Source organism: Kogia breviceps, chromosome 3, assembly GCF_026419965.1.
Source record: "Kogia breviceps isolate mKogBre1 chromosome 3, mKogBre1 haplotype 1, whole genome shotgun sequence".
In the NCBI taxonomy this organism is placed as follows: Eukaryota; Metazoa; Chordata; class Mammalia; order Artiodactyla; family Physeteridae; genus Kogia; species Kogia breviceps.
The window spans coordinates 106824446-106851553 of record NC_081312.1 but is presented as its reverse complement, the minus strand read 5'-3'; the positions used below and the strand labels follow the sequence as shown (position 1 = coordinate 106851553).

The following is a 27108-nucleotide window of genomic DNA, read 5'->3' as shown; positions in this document are numbered from 1 at the left end:
GAAAACCATAATTCAAAAGGACACATGTACCCCAATGTTCACTGCAGCACTATTCACAATAGCTAGGACATGGAAGCAACCTAAGTGTCCATCGACAGATGAATGGATAAAGAATATGTGGTACCTACATACAGTGGAATATTAGCCATAAAAAGGAACAAAACTGGTCATTTGTAGTGATGTGGGTGGACCTAGAGTCTGTCATAAAGACTGTCATAAAGACTGAAGTAAGTTAGAAAGGAAAAAACAAATATCATATATTAACACATACATGTGGAATCTAGAAAAATGGTACAGATGAACCTATTTGCAGGGCAGGAATAGAGACGCAGATGTAGAGAATGGAAGAGTAGACATGGTGGGGGAAGGGTAGAGTAGGAGAAAATGGGAGATTAGGATTGACATACACACACTACCATGTGTAAAATAGATAGTTAGTGGGAACCTGCTGTATAGCACAGGGTGCTCAGTTCAGTGCTCTGTGATGACCTAGATAGTTGGGATGAGGGGGTGTGTTGGAGGGAGGTCCAAGACGGAGGAGATATATGTATACATATAGCGGATTCACTTCGTTGTACAGCAGAAACTAACACAACATTGTAAGGCAATTATACTCCAATAAAAATAAAAAGTAAATAAGGTTTTTAAAATGGGTGACACACAGCTAGTCTATCAAAATAAGCCTGTAGATTCAAAGTACATTGTGTTTCAAACATTTGTTTTGAAAGTGGACATTTTGGAAAGCTGGAGTCTAAAAATAAGTCTAAAAATCTAAGTCTAAAATCTAAAAATCTAAAAATCTACTGTTTCTGATAAGTAAAATCCTAAGTACCCTAGGCTAAGAAGTGTTTGCTGAGAAAACATTTAGTTTCATGTCATCACATTGGACTTACGCAAGGAATCAGTGTAGGTGGACTGGCTGAGGGCAGAGCTGCAAGTCAAAGGAAACCATATGTTTGTGCTCCTCTTATCACTGCATGAAAAACACGACTTATCACAAACGCTACAGGCTTTGTAGAGAAATGTTATTGGAAAGGGAAACCGAAGGAGAAAAAATAACCCATGTATCATGGGACAGAAAGAATTATGTCATTGTTATTTTAAAGTTAAATGTATTAATATCCTATACCCTTTTGAATTTATATTCCCCTAAATTTCTTATATGTATGCATCTTAAGAAAAACTAAACTATAGCCTAAAATATTCAAATATACAATCAAGAGTTAAAATAAATTGCTGTATCAGAGGGCAGAAACATAAAATCTTGTTATATTTTCTCACAGGTATTACTTATTAGTTCAACAATTAGTTACTACTAACTTCCACTATTAAGTAGTCCTATTCTTTATTTTGTTTAAAAAATGTCAGTTAGGTAATATAAAAGTAAATGAAGCAAATAATTACAATTCCAAAATAATATACAATTTTAATATACATATAAACCCTGATTTTTATATGTTATATTAAAGTAATATTGCTTGTGTATAAATATTTATTACATATTATGTTATTATAATTTATTTTGTCTAGTATGACAAGTTCTAGGTTGACTCTCTAAAAGTCTGGTCACCTAAGATATAGACAAACTGATTCTAAAATTCATATTGAGAGTGCCTTTGTAGCTCAACTGGTAGAGCAACAGAGTTTTAATCTGCAGGCCCAGGGTTCAAGTCCCTGTCCAGGTGCCAAAAGAAAATAATAATAACAAAATTTACATTGATAAGTAAAGGGACTAGAATAGCTAAAGCAATTTTGTGAAAGGTGAATAAAATTGGAGGAATTGTTCTACCTAATTTCAAGACTTAGTGTACAACTCTGCTATCAGTGTGGTATTTGGCAGAGGGATAGACACATGGATCACTGGAACAGAATAGAGAACTCAGAAATAGACTCACCACCAGTACAGCCAACTGATTTCTCACAAGGTGCAAAAGCAATTCAGTGGAAGAAGGATTCATTGACGTTTCAACAAATAACTCTGGAGCACTTAGGTACCACATGAAAAAACAAACAACAAAACCCCATGAACCTTAACATAAACCTCACAACTTATACAAAGATTAACTCAAAAAAACGAATTAAAGATCTAAATGTAAAATGTAAATCTCTAAATCTTTTAGAAGAAAACATAGGCAGGAAATCTTCATGACCCTTGTTATAGAGGAGGACACTGAAAGCATGATCCACAAAAGAAAGGACTGATAAACTGGAGCTCATAAAGATCAAAAACTACTGCTCTTTGAAAGAAACTGTTAAAAGAATGAAAACAAAAAGCCACAGACTGGGGAAAATTATTTGTGAACCACATAATCAAAAAAGGATTCATATCAGGAAATATAGAGAATTCTCTAAACTCAACGTTATGAAACAAACAATCTGATTAGAAAATTGTCAGAGATAGAAACATACACTTAACCAAAAGGGATATCTGGATGGCAAATTAGCACACAAGGAGATGGTCAGGGCTTCCCTGGTGGCGCAGTGGTGGAGAGTCCGCCTGCCAATGCAGGGGACACAGGTTCGTGCCCCAGTCCGGGAAGATCCCACATGCCACGGAGCAGCTAGGCCCGTGAGCCATGGCCTCTGAGCCTGCACGTCCGGAGCCTGTGCTCTGCAATGGGAGAGAACACAATAGTGAGAGGCCCGCGTATCACAAAAAAAAAAAAAAAAAAAAAAAGGAGATGGTCAATACAATTAACCATTAGGGAAATGTAAATTAAAGCCACAATGAGATACCACTGCACACAAATTAGAATGACTGAAGGAAAATATACTCTCAGTATCGAAGGAAGGCTGTGCAAAACATCAATTTCTCACATGGCTGGTGGAAATGTAAATTTATACAGCCATTCTGCAAAATGTTTTGGCAGTTTCTTATGAAATTAAACACACACTCACCATAAGACCTGATTTTCCCACTCCAGGGTAATTACTCTACAGAAATGACTGCATAGATGCATAAAAAACTGGTACACGAATGCTTATACCAGCTTGATTTTGCAGTAGTGCACAACTGGAAACAATCCACATGTCCTTCAACAGTGAAAACATAAATCATGGTATATGTATACAAATAAATACTACTCAACAATAAAAAGGAACTGAATATTGTTACACACACCAACTTGGATGGACCCTAAGGGTGTTATACTAAGTGCAAAAAGACAATCTCAAAAGGTTACATACTGTATGACTCCAATTTTATAACATTTTAAAAATGACAAAATTGTAGTGATGAATAACAGATAAGTGGTCACCAGGGTTAGTGGAAAAGTGTGACTATAAAGGGCTAACATGAGAGAATTTATTTGTGGTGATAAAAGTGTTCTGTATCCTGATTATTTTGATGGCTACACAAATCCATATCTGTAATAAAATTTCACAGAACTATACATACACATTCTCAAAAAATGAATGTATTCCCAAACTGATGAAACCCAAATAAGGTTTGTAGTTTATTTAATAGTATTGTACCAATGTTAATTTCCTAGTTTTGATCATTCTACCTTGGTTGCATAAGTTGATATCATTGGGAGAAGATGGAATTTTCCATACTATTTTTGCAACTTCTATATGAGCTTAAAATTATTTAAAAATGAAAAGTTAAAATAAATGAATGCTAATAGTAGTACAGAGACAGAACAGTTTTTAGAACTGCTTAAGAAAAGTGTGGCATTCATCATTTTCACTATCCAATGTGTCTTGTAATGTGAGAACATGAAAATTCAACATTTTTACAAAAATCAGATTAGAAGGGTAAAAGGATAAAGTATGACATTTCTATAAAGGCTGTACAATTATCAAAGTTCACATGATACGATAACATAGTAATGGTGATGTTAACATAATGACTAATATTTGCAAAGCACCTAATATACAATTCTTAGAACAAGCTGAGAGTATGTATTTCTTTACCACCATTTTACAGATGAGGAAATGGAGACGCATAGATATTAATTCATATACCCTTTACTACAGAGCTAGTTAATGACCACAGTGGGACTTTCACCCAAGGTGGTCTGGTCCTAGAATCTGTAGAGAATATAGAAAAATGTGTAATATATTCTGAAATTCTGAAAGATAAAAAGAACATAATCACAATAGATGAAAATACCTACTCTCAACATTTTGATGTATTCTCTTTTTGATATGCCTCCTTTAACTTATTCATATTTGATTCATCAATAATTAAAATATTAGCTGAACATGTAAGATGTGTCAATCCTTGGTCTGGGAACATGGGCTACAGAAAAGAAACTAACAACATCCCTGTCTACATGGACCACCTAGTCTAATGGGGGGACAGACAATACAAATGAAAAAAGTATAAGAAAATTTCAGGGCTTCCCTGGTGGTGCAGTGGTTGAGAGTCCGCCTGCCGATGCAGGGGACACGGGTTCGTGCCCCGGTCCGGGAGGATCCCACATGCCGCGGAGTGGCTGGGCCCGTGAGCCATGGCCATTGAGCCTGTGCGTCCGGAGCCTGTGCTCCGCAACGGGAGAAGGCACAACAGTGAGAGGCCCGCGTACCGCGAAAAAAAGAAAAAAAGAAAATTTCAGGTGATAAGTCCTAAAGTAGAATAAAGGATTAAAACAGCAGGGAGTTGGCAGGGAAATGAGGGAGTGAGCCACAAGAACTTCTTGGAGAAGCAGTAGAACATTCTGGGCAGAGGGCATGGCACTTGCAAAGGCCTGGGTGCTGGGACTGGATCCAAGGTCTCCAGGGAGGCCCATGTGGATGGAATTGTGAAAGGGAGATGGAATGTGGAAGAGATCTGGCCAGGATCCTGTCCCACTGCCCAGATTGCATGGCTCATTCAGAAAATCTCTTTACACAGCCACCACTTTACATTTTCATTTCCTTTTATTGCTAGTTTGTTTTGTTTTGTTTTTAATAGGAAGATTATTTATTATAAATTCTTCTCAAAACCAGCAGTTTTTAATACCATGAGTTTACCATTAAATAACTGGTTTTAAAATATTTTTCCATCCACATAAGCAGAAAGTAGGTAGTATTTCCTAATCCAAACAGAAGACGATGTGGAAGTGAAATGCTCTGTCCTTTTCCAACTTTCAATGGGAAGTTCCCTCAGACATGTGTGGAAGATGTGTCCTCATGGGCACCTCCACTGGGCCTTCCTCTGAGCCTGGCCTTGAGGGGCTCAGTGGAGCTGGGGTCATTCCTGAGGTCCCATTCTCAGAAGTCCCAGCAGGTCAGATAGAACTTCAAACCTCCCACCAGTTCAAGAAGAAATAGAGGTTTCTCAAGGTGCTTCATAAAGGGTGGGGCTGAACTCTTCTGCCACCTTGTGACTGATTCCATTTCTCCCTTCCCATTAGATGGATGCTTCTCTAGGAACTCCATGAGTAGAACTTCAATTTTCAGGTGAAGCTCTTGACAGGATCAAAGGACATGGGGACCAGAATCCACAAAGGATTTTTCAACACAGAGCTAAGCCTAAATCAAAGATTATACTTGGTAATGAAATGGACAGTGGACTGTGAAAGAAAAGGCCATGGAAATCATGTATTTTATGGGTGCCTGAGAAGTAGGAAAAGCAGAGAACCAAGGTTAGATGTGGGAAAGAAGAACAAAAGGATTGAATGGCAGGTACCTCCTGTAAAATTCTCTTCCTTGGAACTCAATTTAATTCTCTATCTCTTCTGTATGACATACTCAAGCTCCAGTGAATCCAATATCTCCTTTCTCTACATGCTCACCTGATACTGAATCTCCTGCTGTCAGGAGATGTACCTGCCTGTCCATAGGCAACTCCCCCTCCCTTTCCCAATAAGGAGACCCTACCACCTAGCTTCACTATCCTCAAGCCCACTCTGTCCTCCTAGTGGTGAGGAAATCTAGATCTCCTTCAATACTTGGCCCTTGTCCTGTTCAAGATGGATGCCTAGATCCAGCCTCTCTATATTTTTTAGTAATTATAAATATGACTTTCCTACCACCACATCACATCTCCTATGAGATAACAATTCTCCTTCAGCTTACCATGGTGTATTTTCAAGCTCTCCCTCTCTGCTTCACAGACTCATGCCCCGAATATCCTTAGTACATCCTTGTGTTGGCAGTAATGGCAGTGTTATTTATCACAAACTTCCCATTCTGTGCTGTGCTAAGTGCGTCACAACTTAGGGCACAAATATTAATTCCAGGGCTAATTGCAAATCATGGTAAAGTTATTCAAAGTGCCATTTTAGATGGAAACAAACATGGAACTTTAATGACTTTTTGTCAAGTCATTGGCACTTTTATTCTTTGATCCTGTCATAATATGAAGATGAATGTACAATTTGGGTGAAATTTTTAATATAAATCATGAAATTTCAAATAAATTTCAGGTTCAAGCAGTGCCGTAATAATAGTATCTTCAGTTCCATCATACAAAGATGAATATTAAATGCTTTATAGATATTCTTTGGCTAAAAGTTTTGAAAAACACTTCCACTTCTGGGTTGGAAACAAAAAGTTCCACCCTAGTCATGAGAGCAACGTGGATAAATTATGAAACACATCAGCACACTGAAGACACAGAGACACCTGAATGAATTAAATTCACATCAGCACACTGAAGACACAGAGACACCTGAATGAATTAAATTCCAGAAATGTCAAGGGGTCCTTTGGTGCTTTCATCTCTGCAGGTAATGCAGAAGTAGGAACAACTCCTCAAGGATGGCTGAGAAGAGAAACCAAACTATTAACAAATTATTATTGACTACATATGTCTGATGTGACAGATTCAAATTCTGAGGAGTCTAAAAGCACTCTACATCCACCTGCCAAATCTCCTTCAAGGTTCTGGCTGGCTGCATGTGAGTATCACACTAATGGCTGAGAGCAGGGCAGGGGAGATGAGACAGATGCGTGAACCCTTCCCTGAGTGCAAGATAGTGACCAGGAAGAGAATGCTGAAGTGGAACAGGAGAACTAAGACCCTCCAAGGTGCACAGATCTTTCATGAGTGCAAGGCAGTAGCCTGCAGGAGACTACGAGTGGAGAAAGAGAACTGACAGCTCTTACTCCCAAGGTGCACACAAAATCTTCATTGAGTACACTACAGTGGCCTAATAAAGACTGAGGCAGGGAATTAAGGATTAGAAGGACCTCCTGAGGCTTGAAGATGCAGGATTAGAGCTAGAGTGTAAAGAAAACTCCTTAGTGAAACAAAAACTTGTAAGAGAGTCAGAAGAAGAGGGAGACTTAGGTGTGGCCAGGGGGAGAGGGAGACGGCAGGGGTTTGGTCAGAAAATGAAAGAGAGATTTATCTCCTATATTCTTACAACAAGCAACTGGGTGTAATACACAGATATTTGAAGTCTCACTGGTCTTAGATTTGAATCTCTGCTAAAAGGAAAGTCTTAATCTAACCCTCAAAATATATGAAGCCATTATCAGGGAACTGAATCTAAGTATAGTTGCCAAAAAAATCCTATATTCTTTTCAGTGGCATATTTAAGTATTTAAATCCCACATACTAGTGGTCTGACAGAAGAATGATTATGCTTTCTCTGGGAGAAAGCATATTTACTTCAGTCTTTAATTTTCTTACACAACGTTGTTTCACATACAATAAAAAATTAAGAAACATGAGAAAAAACAGAGAACTGTAACCCATGGACAAGAAGGGAAACAAACACAAGAGAAGAGACTCAGATAATCTACATGTTTGAATTGGTAAGGAAAGACTTTAAATAACTATGAAAAAAACATGTTAAAGTATATAATAAAAAAGGTAGATAACATACATGAACAAACAAGAGATTAACAAATGAGAGATTTCAGCAAAAAGATAAACTATTTTAAAAAGTGGAAATGTTATAAGAGAAAAATACAATACCAAAGGAAGTAATTCATTCAATGGGCTTAATATCTGACTGAATACAGCAGCAGAAGAAAGGGTCAGTGGACATGAAGGTAGACTAATGACAAGTATCCAAACTGAAGTAGAGAGAGAGAAAGAGCATTCAAGAACCACAGACTAGGGCTTCCCTGGTGACGCAGTGGTTGAGAGTCTGCCTGCTGATGCAGGGGACACAGGTTCGTGCCCCAGTCCAGGAAGATCCCACATGCTGTGGAGTGGCTGGGCCCGTGAGCCACGGCCGCTGAGCTTGCACGTCCAGAGCCTGTGCTCCACAACAGGAGAGGCCACAAGAGTGAGAGGCCCGCGTACCGCAAAAAAAAAAAAAAAAAAAAAAAACACAGACTAATGTAAAACTAAATTTAACCTATGTGTAATTGGAATCCCAGAATGACAGGAGAGAGCATAAGACAGAGAATTATTTAAAAACATAATGGCATTGACATATATACAATACCAAATGTAAAATAGATAGCTAGTGGGAAGCAGCTACATAACACTGGGAGATCAGCTCAGTGCTTTCTGACCACCTAGAGGGGTGGGATAGGGAAGGTGGGAGGGAGGCTCAAGGGGGAGGGAATATGGGGATATATGTATACATATAGATGATTAACTTTGTCATACAGCAGAAACTAACACAACATTGTAAAGCAATTATACTCTAATAAAGATGTAATAAATAAATAAAGTGAGGAGTAGAAGAAAGCAAAAAGAAAAAAAAAGACATAATGGCTGAGAATTTTCTAAAAATGGTGAAATGTATTAACCTACATATACAGTAAGCTCAGTGAAACCCGAATCAGGATAAACAAAAGAAATCCACACTTCTGCCTATTATCATGAAACTGCGGAAAACTAAAGATAGAGAGAAAAATCTTAAAAGTGCTTAGTCAGCAAGAATATTACTTGCAGGAAAACAATGATAAGAATGCCTTATTGCCAAAAGACAGAGGAATAACATCTTTAAAGTGTTGAAAGGAAAAAGAGAATTGTCTGTCTATAATTGTCTATCTAGCAAAAAAATTTTTCAAGAATGAAGTTGAGAGTGAAGAATACATAATAAAGAAAGGATAGTCTTTTCAATAAATGGTGTCGGGAAAACTGGACAGCTCATGCAAAACAAACAATTAAACTATTTTACACCATACACAAAAATCAACTAAAAAATATTAAAGGCTTGAATGTAAGACCTGAAACCATAAAAATACTAGAAGTAAACAGAGAAATAAAGCCCCTTGACATTGATCTTGGCAATTTTTGTTTTGGTGTGGGGTGGATTTGACACCAAAAGCAAAGGCAGAAAAAGCGAAAATAAACAAGTGGAACCACATGAAACTAAAAAGCTTCTGCACAGCTAAGGAAACCTTCAACAAAATAAAAAGGATACCTGTGGAATGGGAGAAAATATTTGCAAATTGTATATCTAATAATGGGTTAGCATCCAGAATATATAGAGAATTCATACAACTCAATAGCAAAACAAAAAATCCAATTAAAAAATGGTCACTACAAATAACTCAGTTTTGTTTCTTTTTATGGCTGAGTAATATTCCATTGTATATATGTGCCACAGACCTAGAGTCTGTCATACAGAGTGAAGTAAGTCAGAAAGAGAAAAACAAATACCGTATGCTAACACATATATATGGAATCTAAGAAAAAAAAAAGGTCATGATGTACCTAGGGGTAAGACAGGAATAAAGACACAGATCTACTAGAGCATGGACTTGAGGATAAGGGGAGGGGGAAGGGTAAGCTGTGACAAAGTGAGAGAGTAGCATGGACATATATACACTACCAAACGTAAAATAGATAGCTAGTGGGAAGCAACCGCATAGCACAGGGAGATCAGCTAGGTGGTTTGTGACCACCTAGAGGGGTGGGATAGGGACGGTGAGAGGGAGGGAGACACAAGAGGGAAGAGATATGGGAACATATGTATATGTATAACTGCTTCACTTTGTTATAAAGCAGAAACTAACACACCATTGTAAAGCAATTATATTCCAGTAAAGATGTTAAAAACAAATGGTCAGAGGAACTAAATGGACATTTTTCCAAAGAAGACATACAAATGGCCAACAGGTACATGAAAAGGTGCTCAACATCACTAATCATCAAGGAAATGCAAATCAAAACCACAATGAGATATCACCTCACACCTGTTAGAATGGCCTTCATTAAAAATACAAGAGATAGGAAGTGTTGGCAAAAATGTGGAGGAAAAAGGAACTTTTTATGAACTATTAGTAAGAATGTAAATTGATTCAGCCACTATGGAAAACAGTATGAAGTTTCCTTTAAAAATAAAAAATAGAATTACTGTATGATCCAGAAATTCCATTTCTGGGTAGATATTCAAAGACAATCACTTTCTGGAAAATATATATGTGCCTCCATGTTCATTGCAGCATCGTTTACAGTAGACAAGACATGAAACAAACTAAGTATTCATGGAGAGATGAATGTATAGAGAAAACAAGGTATGCGCACGTGTGTGTGTGTGTGTGTGTGTGCGTGTGTGTGTGAATAATGGAATATTATTCAGCCGGGGCAAAAAAAAAGAAAATCCTGCCATTTGTCGCAACATGGATGGACCTTGAGGGCATTACGTTAAATGAGGTATGTTGGACAGAGAAAGACAAATATTGTATGCTCTCTCTTATATGTGGAATCTAAAAGAAACCAAGCTCATAAATACAGAAAACAGACTGGTGTTGCCAGAGGTTGGGTAAGAGGTGGACAAAAATAAATAAATAAATAAAGGTAATGAAGGTAAAATAAAGTCATTTTCAGATAGACAACAGATGAGAAAATCTGTTTCTTGCAAATATTTACTATAAGTAATAATAAGGAAACTTTCTCAGGCTGAAGGGAATTAATACTAGAAAAAAATCTTGATATGCAGGAAGGAATAAAGGGAACTAGAATGTATATATATATATACACACACACACACACACATAATGTGCAACATAAAAGGACTTTGAAAACTATTGTAATATACATTATATGTACAATAATGTTTATAATAGTTTAATACATAGCATTTAATATAAAATATAATAATATAATACACACAAATATTCATATATTAAAAATTATACACACAGATATATAGTATAGGCAGTCCTCAATTTGCACAGTACTGCCTTGACTGAAACTTGTGTGTATCAGAACAATGTTCCCAGTTTGCACAGAACTTCAGTTACCAGATGCCTGTGCAAAGTGAGTACACTTTTCCAATATGCACAGGATTCAATTAATATGGTTTTATGCATAGTAAGAATTGTAATATATATAAAATATAGAACATATGTATTTTTTGACCACCTTCATCCATTTTGCCCATCCTTCACCCCGACCTCTGGCAACCAACAACCTGTTTTCTGTATACATCATATATTATTTTAAAAAGACAACTGGCCATTAAAAGCAAAATAAATAGTCACATGTTGTAGGGTTTGTAGCATATATAGAGGTAAAATAAATGGCAACAATAACACAGACGGTGTGAGGAGTCTAAATGGAATTACATTGTTGAAAAGCTCTTATATTATTCATGAAGTAGGTAAGATATTTGACATAAATGGTGCTAAATTAAAGATGCATAGTGTAATCTGTAGACCAGCCATAAGAAAATGAAGGAGGTATAAAAGGTATAAAAGATAAAATTTAATACTAAAATATTTGATTAATCCTAACAGAAACAAAAAAATAGGTGGCATACATAGAAAACAAATATCAATACAGTCAACTTATATCCTACTTTATCATTAATTACATTAAATGTTAATTGACTACTTCATGAAAAAGGAAGAAATTAGCAGAAATGATAAATAAATCACCATTTAAGTGTGATTGTTAATTTTATGTGTGAACTTGACTGGGGCACATGGTAGCCAGACTTGGTTAAACATTATTCTGGGTGTTTCTGTGAAGCTGTTTTAGATAAGATTAGCATTTATTTTTTTTTTTTTTTTTTTTTTTTTTTTTTTTTTTTTTTTTTTTTTTTGTGGTATGCGGGCCTCTCACTGCTGTGGCCTCTCCCGTTGCGGAGCACAGGCTCCGGACGCGCAGGCCTAGCGGCCATGGCTCACGGGCTTAGTTGCTCCGCGGCATGTGGGATCTTCCCGGACCAGGGCACGAACCCGTGACCCCTGCATCGGCAGGCGGATTCTCAACCACTGCGCCACCAGGGAAGCCCAAGATTAGCATTTAAATCAGTAGACTGAGTAAAGCATATTATCCTCCATAAAGTAGATGGGCCTCACCTGATCAGTTGAATAACTGAATAGAGCAAAAAAGCTGATCCTCCCCCCAAGTAAAAGTGAATTATTTCTGCCTAATGGTCTTTGAACTGGGACACTGTTTTTTTTTTTTTTTTTTTTTGCGGTATGCGGGCCTCTCACTGTTGTGGCCTCTCCCGTTGCGGAGCACAGGCTCCGGACGCGCAGGCCTAGCGGCCATGGCTCACGGGCTTAGTTGCTCCGCGGCATGTGGGATCTTCCCGGACCAGGGCACGAACCCGTGTCTCCTGCATCGGCAGGCGGATTCTCAACCACTGCGCCACCAGGGAAGCCCGGGACACTGTTTTTTTGCCTTCCTTTGGACTTGAACTGAAACAACAGCTCTGACTGGGTTTCAAGCCTGCTGGCCTTCAGATTGGAATTACACTGTTAGCTCTGCTGGTTCTCAGCCCTTCAGACTCATACTGGAATTAAACCATTTGCTCTTCTGGGTCTCCAGCCTGATGACTGACCCTGCAGATCTTGGGACTTGCCAGACTCCATAATCACATGAGACAATTATTTATAATAAATCTATAAATTAAATTAAATATAGGGACCTCCCTTGTGGTCCAGTGGTTAAGACTGTTTCTCTGGAGAACCCTGACTAATATACTTAGTATATCTTATTTATCAAAACACACCTTAAATATGATGAACTGGGTTAAAAGTTTAAAAGATGCATATAAATAGGGTTTCCAATTTACTAAGCATAAAAAGCTAATGTGACTCTGTTAATATCAGACAGAGTAGACTTCAAGAGAAGGAGTATTTATAGAGTTAAGGGGGACATTTCATAAGGATAAAAGTGCCAGTTTATCAAAAATACATAATCACACACATAATGTGTGTTCCAATAAAAGTTCTTATATTAGATTAAATTCCTTAACTAAGGGGAGAAATAGACAAATCCACAACCAAATTTAGAGATACTAACTTTCTAACACTTTCTGGATTAATTGATAGAATAGATTAAAAAAAAACAGTAAGAATACAGAAGATGTGAACAACATAATCTAATTGACCTAAGTGACAATTACATATAACAAAGAATGGCAGAACACACTTTCTTGGCAAGTGTACATAGAATATTTTTCAAAATATACCCTATGTTGGAAACTACATGCAACTCTTAATACATTGAAAATAACTGAAATAATATTGGCCGTATTCTTTGATTACAGATAACAGTGGGATTAAATTAATAATTAATATTATGAAAATATGTATAAGATATCCAAATGTTTGGAAATTAAACATCATATTTCCAAATAACCCATAAATCAAACAAAAAATTCAAAGAAAAGTATAAAATATTTTGAAATGAATGATAATAAAAATTATAATAAAAACATTGTTTCTACAGTAAGGCTGAAAGACAAATTTGTAGATTTAATTACCTATACTACAAAAGAGGAAATATTTAAAATAAATTACCTAAATTTGCATATTAACAATATAGAAAAAGAATAAATCAAAATTAAAGTAGAAGAATGAATAGACTAGAAATAAGACCTGAAATAAATGAAATAGAAAACAGACCAACAATGGAGATGATTACACAAGTCAATCATTTATATTTTGAAAAGAGTATAAAAATGGGTAACCCCTAGAAATATTAATAAAAGAAGAAAGAAAACAAAAGAGAGAGAGAGAACAAATTGCTCATGTCAGGAATAAGAGAGAGAGAATACTACATATTATACAGACATGAAAGGATAATAAAGGAATATTTTGTTAATCTCCATTTAATAAAAATAAATCATTAACTTAAAACCATTTAACAAATAGCAGATTGTTAACTGTTAATAAAGGTAGATTGATAACTCTAAGTTGACAACTTAGATGAAATGGAAAAATCCTTAAAAACAAAAATTACCCAAACTTGTAAATGAGAAAACAGAAAATGTGAATTCTATTGAAATCAACAATGAAAAGACAACCCAGTTGGAGATTGGCTCAAGGTGGCAGAGTACACTCTTGCGAGAGCATGGAATTGCAAATGACTGCTGAACAATCATCAAGAGGAAGACACTGGAACTCACTAAAAAAGATACCCCAAATCCAAAGACAAAGGAGAAGCCACAAGGAGACAGTAGGAGGGGTACAATCACAATAAAATCAAATCCCATAACTGCTGGGGGGTGACTCACAAACTGGAGAACACTTATACCACAGAAGCCCACTCACTGGAGTGAATGTTCTGAGCCCTACATCAGGCTACCCAACCTGAGGGTCTGGCCACTGGAGGGGGAATTCCTAGAGAATCAGACTTTGAAAGCTAGTGGGACTTGATTGCAGGACTTCGATAGGACTGGGGGAAACAGACACTCCACTCTTGGAGGGCACACACAAAATAGTGTGTGCATCAGGACCCATGGGGATAAGCAGTGACCCCATAGGAGACTGAACCTCACATACCTGCTAGTGTTGGAGGGTCTCCTGCAGAGATAGGAGGTGGCTGTGGCCCACCATGAGGACAAGGACACTGGCAGCAGAAGTTCTGGGAAGTATTCCTTGGTGTGAACCCTCCCAGAGTCTGCCATTAGCCCCACCAAAGAGCCAGGAAAGCTCCAGTGTTTGGTCGCCTCAGGCCAAACAACCAACAGGGAGGGAACCGAGCCCCACCCATCAGCAGAAAAGTGGATTAAAGTTTTACTGAGCTCTGCTCAACAAAGCAACACCCAGGTCTACTCACCACTAGTCCTTCCTGTCAGGAAATTGCACAAGCCTCTTAGATAGCCTCATCCACCAGAGGGCAGACAGCAGAAGCTGCAATCCTGCAGCCTGTGGAACAAAAACCACATTCACAGAAAGATAGAAAAGACGAAAAGGCAAAGGGCTATGTACCAGATGAAGGAACAAGATAAAACCCCAGGAAAACAACTAAATGAAGTGGAGATATGAAACCCTCCAGGAAAAGAATTCAGAATAATGATACTGAAGATGATCCAGTACCTCAGAAAAAAAATGGAGGCAAAGATCGAGAAGATGCAAGAAGTGTTTAACAAAGACCTAGAAGAATTAAAGAACAAACAAACAGAGATGAACAATAAAATAAATGAAATGAAAAATACACTAGAAGGAATCAACAGCAGAATAACTGAGGCAGAAGAACGAATAAATGACCTGGAAAACAGAATGGTGGAATTCACTGCTGCAGAGCACAATAAAGAAAAACAATGAAAAGAAATAAAGACAGCCTAAGAGACACCTGGGACAACATTAAATGCAACAACATTCTCATTATAGGGGTCCCAGAAGAAAAAGAGAGAGAGAAAGCATCTGAGAAAATATGTGAAGAGATTATAGTCGAAAACTTCCCTAACACAGGAAAGGATAGCCACCCAAGTCCAGGAAGCACAGAGAATCCCAGGTAGGACAAAACCAAGGAGAAACATGCTGAGACACATAGTAATCAAATTGACAAAAATTAAAGACAAAGAAAAATTATTGAAAGCAACAAGAGAAAAGCAATAAATAACATACAAGGGAAATTCCATAAGGTTAACAGCTGACTCCTCAGCAGAAAGTCTCCAAGCCAGAAGGGAGTAGCATGATATACTTAAAGTGATGAAACAAAAGAACCTACAACCAAGATTACTCTACCCAGCAAGGATCTCATTCAGATTCAACGGGGAAATCAAAAGTTTTACAGACAAGCAAAAGCTAAGAGAATTTAGCACCACCAAACCAGCTCTACAACAAATGGAAAGGAACTTCTCTAAATGGGAAACACAAGAGAAGAAAAGGACCTACAAAAGCAAACCCAAACAATTAAGAAAATGGTAATAGGAACATACATATCGATAATAACCTTAAACATGAATGGATTAAAATCTCCAACCAAAAGACACAGGCTTGCTGAATGAATACAAAAACAAGACCCATATATATGTTGTTGACAAGAGACCGACTTCACACATAGGGACACATACAGACTGAAAGTGATGGGATGGAAAAAGATATTCCATGCAAATGGAAATCAAAAGAAAGCTAGAGTAACAATACTCATAGCAGATAAAATAGACTTTAAAATAAAGAATGTTACAAGAGACAAAGAAGGACACTACATAATGATCAAGGGATCAATTCAAGAAGAAGATATAACAATTATAAATATATATGCACCCAACAGAGGAGAACCTCAATACATAAGGCAACTGTTAACACCTATAAAAGACGAAATTGACAGTAACACTGAGATAGTGGGGGACTTTAACACCTCACTTACACCAATGGACAGATCATCCAAACAGAAAATTAATAGGGAAACACAAGTTTAAATGACACAGTAGACCAGATAGATTTAATTGATATTTATAGGACATTTCATCCAAAAACAGCAAATTACACTTTCTTCTCAAATGGATCATGGACCATGCACATGGAACTTTCTCCAGAATAGATCACATCTTGGGTCACAAATCAAGCCTCAGCAAGTTTAATAAAATTGAAATAATATCAAGCATCTTTTCTGACCACAACACCATGAGATTAGAAATCATTTATAGGGAAGAAAACATAAAAAAACAGAAACACAAAGAGACTAAATACTACATTACTAAATAACCAAGAGATCAATGAAGAAATCAAGGAGGAAATAAAATAATATCTGGAGACAAATTACAATTAAAACATGACGGTCCAAAACCTATGGGATGCAACAAAGGCAGTTCAAAGAGGGAAGTTTATAGCAATACAAGCCTACAACAAGAAACAAGAAAAATCTCAAGTAAACAACTTAACCTTACACCTCAAGGAACTAGAAAAAGAAGAGGAAACAAAACCCAAAGTTAGTAGAAGGAAAGAAATCATAAAGATTAGAGTAGAAATACGTGAAATAGAAACAAAGAAAACAATAGCAAAGATCAACAAAGCTAAAAGCTGTTTCTTTGAGAAGATAAAACAAAATTGATAAACCATTAGCAGGACTCATCAAGAAACAGAGGGAGGGAAACAGAGAAGATGGCGGAAGAGTTAGACACAGAGATCACCTTCCTCCCAACAGATACATCAGAAATACATCCACAAGTGGAACTGCTCCTATAGAACACCCACTGAATGCTGGCAGAAGTCCTCAGACCTTCCAAAAGGCAAGAAACTCCCCACGTACCTGGGTAGGGCAAAAGATAAAGGAATAAATAGAGATAAAAGAATAGGGATGGGACCTGCACCAGTGGGAGAGAGCTGTGAAGGAGGAAAGGTTTCCACACACTAGAAGCCCCTTCGCGGGTGGAGACTGTGGGTGGCAGAGGGGGAAGCTTCAGAGCCTCGGAGGACAGTGCAGTAATGGGTGCGGAGGGCAAAGTGGAGAGATTCCCGCACAGAGGACTGGTGCCGACTGGCACTCACCAGCCTGAGAGGCTAGTCTGCTCACCCGCTGGTGGGGTGGGGGCTGGGAGCTGGGGCTCGGGCTTCGGTCAGATCACAGGGAGAGGTCTGGTGGGGCAAACACAGCCTGAAGGGGGCAGTGTACCATGGCTAGCCGGGAGGGAGTACGGGAGAAGTCTGGAGCTGCCGAAGAGGAAAGAGACTTTTTCTTCCCTCTTTGCTTCCTGGTGTACAAGGAGAGGAGATTAAGCGTGCCACTTAAAAGAGCTCCATATACTCCAATAAAGATGTTAAAAAAAAAGGGGGGCTCCAGAGACGGGTGTGGAGCTGCCGAAGAGACACGAGACTTTTTCTTGCCTCTTTGTTTCCTGGTGTGCGAGGACAGGGGATTAAGTGTGCCACTTAAAGTAGCTCCAGAAACAGGTGAGCACCATGGTGTGGACACCAGAGACGGGCATGAGACACTAAGGATGCTGCTGGCACCACCAAGAAGCCTGTGTGCGAGCACAGGTCACTCTCCACACCTCTCCTCATGGGAGTCTGTGCAGCCCACCACTGCCAGGGCCCCAGGATCCAGGGACAACTTCCCCGGAAGAATGCACGGCGCGCCTCAGGCTGCTGCAACTTCCCACCTGCCTCTGCTGCTGCAGGCACGCCCCACATCCATACCCCTCCCTTCCCCTGGCCTGAGTGAGCCGGAGCCCCCAAATCAGCTGTACCTTTAACCCCATCCTGTATGAGCAAAGAGCAGATGCCCTCAGGCGACCTACATGCATAGGTGGGGCCAAATCCAAAACTGAACCCATGGAGCTGTGCAAACAAAGAGAAAGGGAAATCTCTCCCACCAGCTTCAAAAGCAGCGAATTAAAGCTCCACAATCAACTTGATGTACCCTGCATCTGTGGAATACCTGAATAGACAACGTATCATCCCAAATTGAGGAGGTGGACTTTGAGAGCAAGATATATTATTTTTTCCCCTTTTTCTCTTTTTGTGAGTGTGTATGTGTATGCTTCTGTGTGAGATTTTGTCTGTATAGCTTTGCATACACCATTTGTCCTAGGGTTCTGACCATCCTGTTTTTTTTGTTTTGTTTAGTTTTGTTTGCTTTTTAAAATTTTTCTTCTTAATAATTATTATTTATTTTAATAACTTTATTTTATTTTATCCTACTTTATTTTATCATTTCTTTCTTTCTTCCTTCCTTTCTTTCTTTTTTTCTTTCTTTCTCTTATTTTTTCTCCCTTTTATTCTGAGCCATGTGGATTAAAGGCTTTTGGTGCTCCAGCCAGGCGTCAGGGCTGTTTCTCTGAGGTGGGAGAACAAACTTCAGGACACTGGTCCACAAGAGACCTCCCAGCTCCACATAATATCAAATGGCAAAAATCTCCAAGAGATATCCATCTCAACACCAAGACCCAGCTTCACTCAATGACCAGCAAGCTATGGTGCTGGACACTCTATGCCAAACAACCAGCAACATAGGAAGATAGCCCCATCCATTACCAGAGAGGCTGCCTAAAATCATAATAAGACTACAGACACTCCAAAACACACCACCAGATGTGGACCTGCCCACGAGAAAGCCAAGATCCAGTCTCATCCACCAGAACACAGGCACTAGTCCCCTCAACCAGGAAACCTACTCAACCCACTGAAACAACCTTAGCCACTGGGGACAGACACCAAAAACAACGGGAACTATGAACCTGCAGCCTGAGAAAAGGAGACCTCAAACACAGTAAGATAAGCAAAATGAAAAGACAGAAAAACACACAGTAGATGAAGGAGCAAGGTAAAACCCACCAGACCTAACAAATGAAGAGGAAACAGGCAGTCTAACTGAAAAAGAATTCAGAAGAATGATAGTACAGATGACCCAAAATCTTGGAAATAGAATAGACAAAATGCAAGAAACATTTAATAATGACCTCGAAGAATTAAACAGGAAGAAAGCAATGATGAACAACACAATAAATGAAATTAAAAATAATGTAGAAGGGATCAATAGCAGAATACCTGAGGCAGAAGAATGGATAAGTGACTTGGAAGATAAAATAGTGAAAATAACTACTGCAGAGGAGAATAAAGAAAAAAGAATGAAAAGAACTGAGGACAGTCTCAGAGACCTCTAGGACAACACACATTAAACGCCCCAACATTCGAATTATAGGGGTCCCAGAAGAAGAAGAGAAAAAGAAAGGGACTGAGAAAATATTTGAAGAGATTATAGTTGAAAACTTCCCTAATATGGGAAAGGAAATAGTTAATCAAGTCCAGGAAGTACAGAGAGTCCCATACAGGATAAATCAAGGAGAAACATGCCAAGACACATATTAATAAAACTATCAAAAATTAAAAACAGAGAAAACATATTAAAAGCAGCAAGGGAAAAACAAGAAATAACACTCAAGGGAATCCCCATAAGGTTAACAGCTGATCTTTCAGCAGAAACTCTGCAAGCCAGAAGGGAGTAGCAGGACATATTTAAAGTAATGAAGGACAAAAACCTACAACCAAGATTACTCTACCCAGCAAGGATCTCATTCAGATTTGATGGAGAAATTAAAACCTTTACAGACAAGCAAAAGCTGAGAGAGTTCAGCACCATGAAACCAGCTTTACAACAAATGCTAAAGGAACTTCTCTAGGCAAGAAACACAAGCAAAGGAAAAGACATACAAGAACAAACCCGAAACAATTAAGTAAATGGTAATAGGAACATACATATTGATAATTACCTTAAATGTAAATGGATTAAATGTTCCCACCAAAAGACACAGATTGGCTGAACAGACACAAAAACAAGACCCATATATATGCTGTCTACAAGAGACCCACTTCAGACCTAGGGACACATACAGACTGAAAGTAAGGGGATGGAAAAAGATATTCCATGCAAATGGAAATCAGAAGAAAGCTGGAGTAGCAGTTCTCATGTCAGACAAAATAGACTTTAAAATAAAGACTATTACAAGAGACAAAGAAGGACACTACATAATGATTAGGGGATTGATCCATGAAGAATATATTACAATTGTAAATATTTATGCATCCAACATAGGAGCACCTCAAAACATAAGGCAAATACTAACATCCATAAAAGGGGAAATCGACAGTAACACAATCATAGTAGGGGACTTTAACACCCCACTTTCACCAATGGACAGATCATCCAAATGAAAATAAATAAGGAAACACAAATTTTAAATGATACACTAAACAAGATGGCCTTAATTGATATTTATAGGACATTCCATCCAAAAACAACAGAATACACATTTTTCTCAAGTGCTCATGGAAAATTCTTCAGGACAGATCATATCTTGGGTCACAAATCTAGCCTTGGTAAATTTTAAAAAATTGAAATAGTATCAAGTATCTTTTCTGACCACAATGCTATGAGACTAGATATCAATTACAGAAAAAGATCTGTGAAAAATACAAACATATAGAGGCTAAACAATACACTACTTAATAACGAAGTGATCACTGAAGAAATCAAAGAGCAAATCAAAAAAATAACTAGACACAAATGACAATGGAGACACGACGACCCAAAACCTATGGGATGCAGCAAAAGCAGTTCTAAGAGGGAAGTTTATAGCAATAAAATCCTAGCTTAAGAAACAGGAAACACCTCGAATAAACAACCTAACCTTGCACCTAAAGCAATTAGAGAAAGAAGAACAAAAAACCCAAATTTAGCAGAAGGAAAGAAATCATTAAGATCAGATCAGAAATAAATAAAAAAGAAATGAAGGAAATGATAGCAAAGAGCAATAAAACTAAAAGCTGATTCTTTGAGAAGATAAAGAAAATTGATAAACCATTAGCCAGACTCATCAAGAAAAAAAGAGAGAAGATTCAAATCAATAGAATTAAAATGAAAAAGGAGAGGTAACAACTGACACCGCAGAAATACAAAAGATTATGAGAGATTACTACAAGCAACTCTATGCCAGTAAAATGGACAACCTGGAAGAAATGGACAAATTCTTAGGAATGCACAAGCTGCTGAGACTGAACCAGGAAGAAATAGAAAATATGAACAGACCAATCACAAGCACTGAAATTGAAACTGTGATTAAAAATCTTCCAACAAACAGAAGCCCAGGACTAGATGGCTTCACAGGCGAATTCTATCAAACATTTACAGAAGAGCTAACATCTATCCTTCTCAAACTCTTCCAAAAGATAGCAGAGGGAGGAACACTCCCAACTCATTCTATGAGGCCACAATCACCCTGATACCAAAACCAGACACAGATGTCACAAAGAAAGAAAACTACAGGCCAATATCACTGATGAACATAGATGCAAAAATCCTCAACAAAATACTAGCAAACAGAATCCAACAGCACATTAAAAGGATGATACACCATGATCAAGTGGGGTTTATTCCAGGAATGTAAGGATTCTTTGATATATGCAAATCAATCAACATGATACACCATATCAACAAACTGAAGGAGAAAAACCATATGATCATCTCAATAGATGCAGAGAAATCTTTTGACAAAATTCACCACCTATTTATTATAAAAATGCTGCAAAAAGTAGGCATAGAGGGAACTTTCCTCAACATAATAAAGGCCATATATGACAAACCCACAGCCAACATCATCCTCAATCGTGAAAAACTGAAACCATTTCCACTAAGAACAGGAAGAAGACAAGGATGTCCACTCTCACCTCTCTAATTCAACATAGTTTTGGAAGTCCTAGCCACAGCAATCAGAGAAGAAAAAATAAATAAAAGGAATACAAATTGGAAAAGAAGAAATAAAACTGTCACTGTTTGCAGATGACATAATACTATACATAGAGAATCCTAAAGATGCTACCACCAGAAAACTACTAGCGCTAAGCAATGAATCTGATAAAGTTGCAGGATACAAAATTAATGCAGAGAAATCTCTTGCATTCTTATACACTAATGATGAAAAGTCTGAAAGAGAAATTAAGGAAACACTCCCATTTACCATTGCAACAAAAAGGATAAAATACCTAGGAATAAACCTATGCAGGGAGACCAAAGAACTCTATGTGGAAAACTATAAGACAATGATGAAAGAAATTAAAGTTGATACCAACAGATGGAGAGATATACCATGTTCTTGGATTAGAAGGATCAATCTTGTGAAAATGGCTCTAATGCCCAAAGCAATCTACAAATTCAATGCAATCCCTATCAAATTACCAATGGCATTTTTTACAGAACTAGAACAAAAAAATCTTAAAACTTGTATGGAGACACAAAAGACCCTGAATAACCAAATCAGTTTTGAGGGAAAAAATTGGAGCTGGAGGAATAAGACTCCCTGACTTCAGACTATACTACAAAGCTACAGCAATCAACACAATATGGTACTGGCACAAAACAGAAGTATAGATCAATGGAACAGGATTGAAAGCCCAGAGATAAACCCATGCACCTAGGGTCAACTAGTCTTTGACAAAGGAGGCAAGGATATACAATGGAGCAAAGAGAGTCTCTTTAATGACTGGTGTTGGGAAAACTGGACAGCTACATGTAAAAGAATGAAATTAGAACACTTCTTAACGCCATACACAAAAATAAACTAAAAATGGGTTAAAGACCTAAATGTAAGACTGGACACTATAAAACTCTTACAGGAGAACACAGGCAGAACACTCTTTGACATAAATCACAGCAAGATCTTTTTTGATCCACCTCCTAGAGCAATGGAAATAAAAACAAAAATAAACAAATTGGATCTAATGAAACTTAAAAGCTTTTGCACAGCAAAGGAAACTACAAACAAGATGTAAAGACAACCCTCAGAATGGAAGAACATATTTGCAAAGAAATCAACGGACAAAGGATTAATCTCCAAAATATATAAACAACTCCTGCCACTCAATATTAAATAAACAAACAACCGAATCCAAAAATGGGCAGAAGACCTAAATAGACATTTCTCCAAAGAAGACATACAGATGGCCAAGAAGCACATGATAAGCAGCTCAACATCACTAATTATTAGAGAAATGCAAATCAAAACTACTATGAGGTATCACCTCACAACTGTTAGAATGGGCATCATCAGAAAATCTAAAAACAACAAATGCTGGAGAGGGTGTGGAGAAAAGGGGACCCTCTTGCACTGTTGGTGGGAATGTAAGTTTATACAGCCACTATGGAGAACACTATGGAGGTTCCTTAAAAAACTAAAAATAGAATTACCATGTGATCCAGCAATCCCAATACTGGGCATATACCCAGAGAAATCCATAATTCAAAAAGCCACATGCCCCCCCACCCCGATCTTCACTGCACCACTATTTACCATCGCCAGGTCATGGAAGCAACCTAAATTCCCATCGACAGACAAATGGATAAAGAAGTGGTACATGTATACAATGGAATATTACTCAGCCATAAAAAGGAACGAAATTGGGTCATTTGTATAGATGTGGATGGATCTAGAGACTGTCATACAGAATGAAGTAAGTCAGAATGAGAAAAAACAAATATTGTATATTAACACATATATGTGGAACCTAGAAAAATGGTACAAATGAACCAGTTTGCAGGGCAGAAATTGAGACAGAGATGTAGAGAACAAACGTATGGACACCAAGGGGGGAAAGTGGTGGGGGGGTGGTAATGTGATTAATTGGGAGATTGGGATTGACATATATACACCAATATGTATAAAATGGATAACTACTAAGAACCTGATGTATAAAAAATAAATAAAATTCTTAAATTAAAAAAAAAGACAACCCAATTAATAAATGGGAAAGAGAATTAAATGCACAAAGCAGATATACAAATGGTGTCAAAATACAGCCACTTTGGAAGTCAGTTTTCGCAGTTTCTTACAAAATTAAATATACTCTTATCATACAATCCAGCAATTTTGCTCCCTGGTATTCATGCATATGAGTTGAAAACGTATGTCGGCAATCACGCAAATGTTTATAACAGCTTTATTCATAAGTGTCCAAACTTTGAAACCACCAAATGTCCTATAATAGGTGAGTGCTAATAAACTATGGCACCTCCACATAGTAGAATGTTATGCCAAGATGAAAAGAAATGAATCACCTACCCACGTATGTTTATGGCAGGTCTATTCATATTTGCCAAAATTTGGAAGCAACAGAGGTGTCCTTTCATAGGCAAATGGATAAACTGTGGTACATCCAGACAATGGAATATTATTCAGAGCTAAAAATGAAGTAAGCTATCAAGCCATGATAGCTTGGAGAAATCTTATTTGCATATTATTAGGTGAAAAAATCCAATCTGAAAAGTTTACAAATTGTATGATTCCAAGTATATGACATTTTGGAAAAGGCAAAACTATGGAGATCTTAAAAGGGGGTTTTGGGGGGAGGTAGGGTTCGCCTGGGGGGTTGCTGGGGGTTAGGGGGTAGGTAGGGTGAATAGCAGAGCCCAGAGGATTTTTAGGGTAGTGAAATTATTCTGTATAAAGGTGGATACATGTCATTATACATTTGTCAAAACCCACAGAATGTATAACTCCAAGAGGGAACCTAAATATAAACTACAGACTTTGTATGATAATGATGTGTCTGCAGGTTCATGGATTATAACACATGTACCCTCTGGTGCAGGATGTTGATATTGGGAGAAGTAGTGTATGTGTGTGGGACAGGCAAAGATTATATGAGAATTCTCAATTTTGTCCTCAATTGTTTGGAAGCCTACAACTGCTCAAAAATTATCTATTAATAAACAAACATACAGACAAACAAAAATACGATACAACAATTTCTCACCCACTAGAAAGCTTAAAATCAAAATGGCCAATTACATCAATTTTGGCAAGGATGTGGAGCAAATGGAACTTTCATACATTGCTAAGAGGAGTACAAAATGGTACAATCACGATTTCACATCTGCTAGGATGACCAAAATATAAACAACTGACAATACAAAATCTGTAAGGCTGTCAAGCACCTGGAATTCTCATAATTTCTGGAAGAGTGTACGTCAAACATTCTAACCCAATGGTGGAGAACTGTTGCAGTTCCTTATAAATACACACGTATCTACTTTATGAACCAGTCACCAGTCTGACATTTACACAAGATACATGAACATGTACTTTCAAAAGAAGAATTTTACAATAATTTTCAAAGCAGTCTTTGTTTTATACTAGCCCCCAGTTGTAAATGTCTCAATGTCAACAGGTAATAGATAAACAAACTGTGCAGTATATATAGTTGGAGGTGGAGTTGGCATCAGAAAGTAGCAAACTTCTGATACATGCAATATGTTTAAATCTAAAAAAAATAAATAAAAAGTTGAATCCAGACACAAAAAGAGTATACACTATACTGATCAGATTTATATGAAATTCAAGAACAGGTAAAACTTATATATGGTGAAAGAAATCAGAAAGCAGCTCCCTTTGCACATGAAAATATGCTCAACCTCTCTATTAGAGAAATGCAAAAGAAAACTGCAGTGAGATATTACTTCATACCTGTCATAATAACCATCATCAAAAAGTCTACAAATAAATGCTGGAGAGGGTGTGGAGAAAAGGGAACCCTCCTACACTGCTGTTGGGTTGGTGCAGGCACTATGGAAAACAGTATGGAGGTTTCTTAAAAAACTAAAAATAGAGTTTCCATTTGATCCAGCAATCCCACTCCTGGGCATATATCTGTAGAAAACTCTAATTCGAAAAGATACATCCACCCCAATGTTCACAGCAGCACTATTTACAATAGCCAGGACATGGAAACAACCCTTGTGCCCATCGACAGATGAACGGATAAAGAAGTTGTGGGGAGATGTGTACAGATACACACAATACAGATACACACAATGGAATATTACTCAGCCATAAAAAAGAATCAAATTTGCAGCAACATGGATGGACCTAGAGATTATCATATGAAGTGAAGTAAATCAGACAAAGATAAATATCATATGATATCACTCATATGTGGAATCTAAAAAACTAATACAAATGAATCTATATACAAAACAGAAACAGACTCACAGACATAAAAAACAAACTTACAGTTACCAAAGGGGAGAGGGTGGTGGGGAAGGGATAAATCAGGAGTATGGGCTTAACAGATACAAACTACTCTATATAAAATAGATAAGCAACAAGGATTTACTGTTTAGCACAGGGAACTATATTCAATATCTTATAATAACTGATAATAGAAAATAATATTAAAAATAGCAGTTGCCTTTGGAGGTGAAAGAATTGACTGGAAAAGGGCACATGGACATTTATTTGGTAAAGAAAATGCTCTTCATCTTGTTTTGACAGATGGTTACTTGGTGACAAAGTTCATTTAACAGAATGCGGTATATCTATGCATTTAACTGTATGTTAATTATGTCTTAAATTTTAAAAAATGTTTTGGCAGCCCTGGTGTAATGGCCAAGAAAGCTCCCTTTGGCAACAAATAGATTTGGCTTCAATTCCAGAATCTGCTATAGACTGCCAGATTTGTGACAAGTTAATTACCATCCTGAGCCTCAATTTCTTGATGTGTAAAATGGGGCCAAACACTTGTGGATTTTGTGAGGAATATATAGTGTTTGAAAGCGTTTAGGATGGTATGTGGTCAAATAATAACCATTCA

At 37.5% G+C, this 27108-nt stretch overlaps 1 protein-coding gene across 1 annotated transcript in view; it reads right to left on the bottom strand.

Annotated features, from left to right (window-relative positions):
- Window positions 1–1895: 1895 nt before the first annotated feature.
- The window catches only part of MKRN3 (makorin ring finger protein 3), a 74617-nt gene continuing 49404 nt past the window's right edge, over window positions 1896–27108 (bottom strand). The window contains exons 2-3 of the mRNA XM_067029460.1: window positions 2410–2611; window positions 1896–1986 (exon numbers count right to left, since the gene is read on the bottom strand). Coding sequence (XP_066885561.1) covers window positions 2441–2611 — 171 coding nt within the window. The 3' untranslated portion in view covers window positions 1896–1986; window positions 2410–2440. The remainder of the gene's footprint in view (window positions 1987–2409; window positions 2612–27108) is intronic.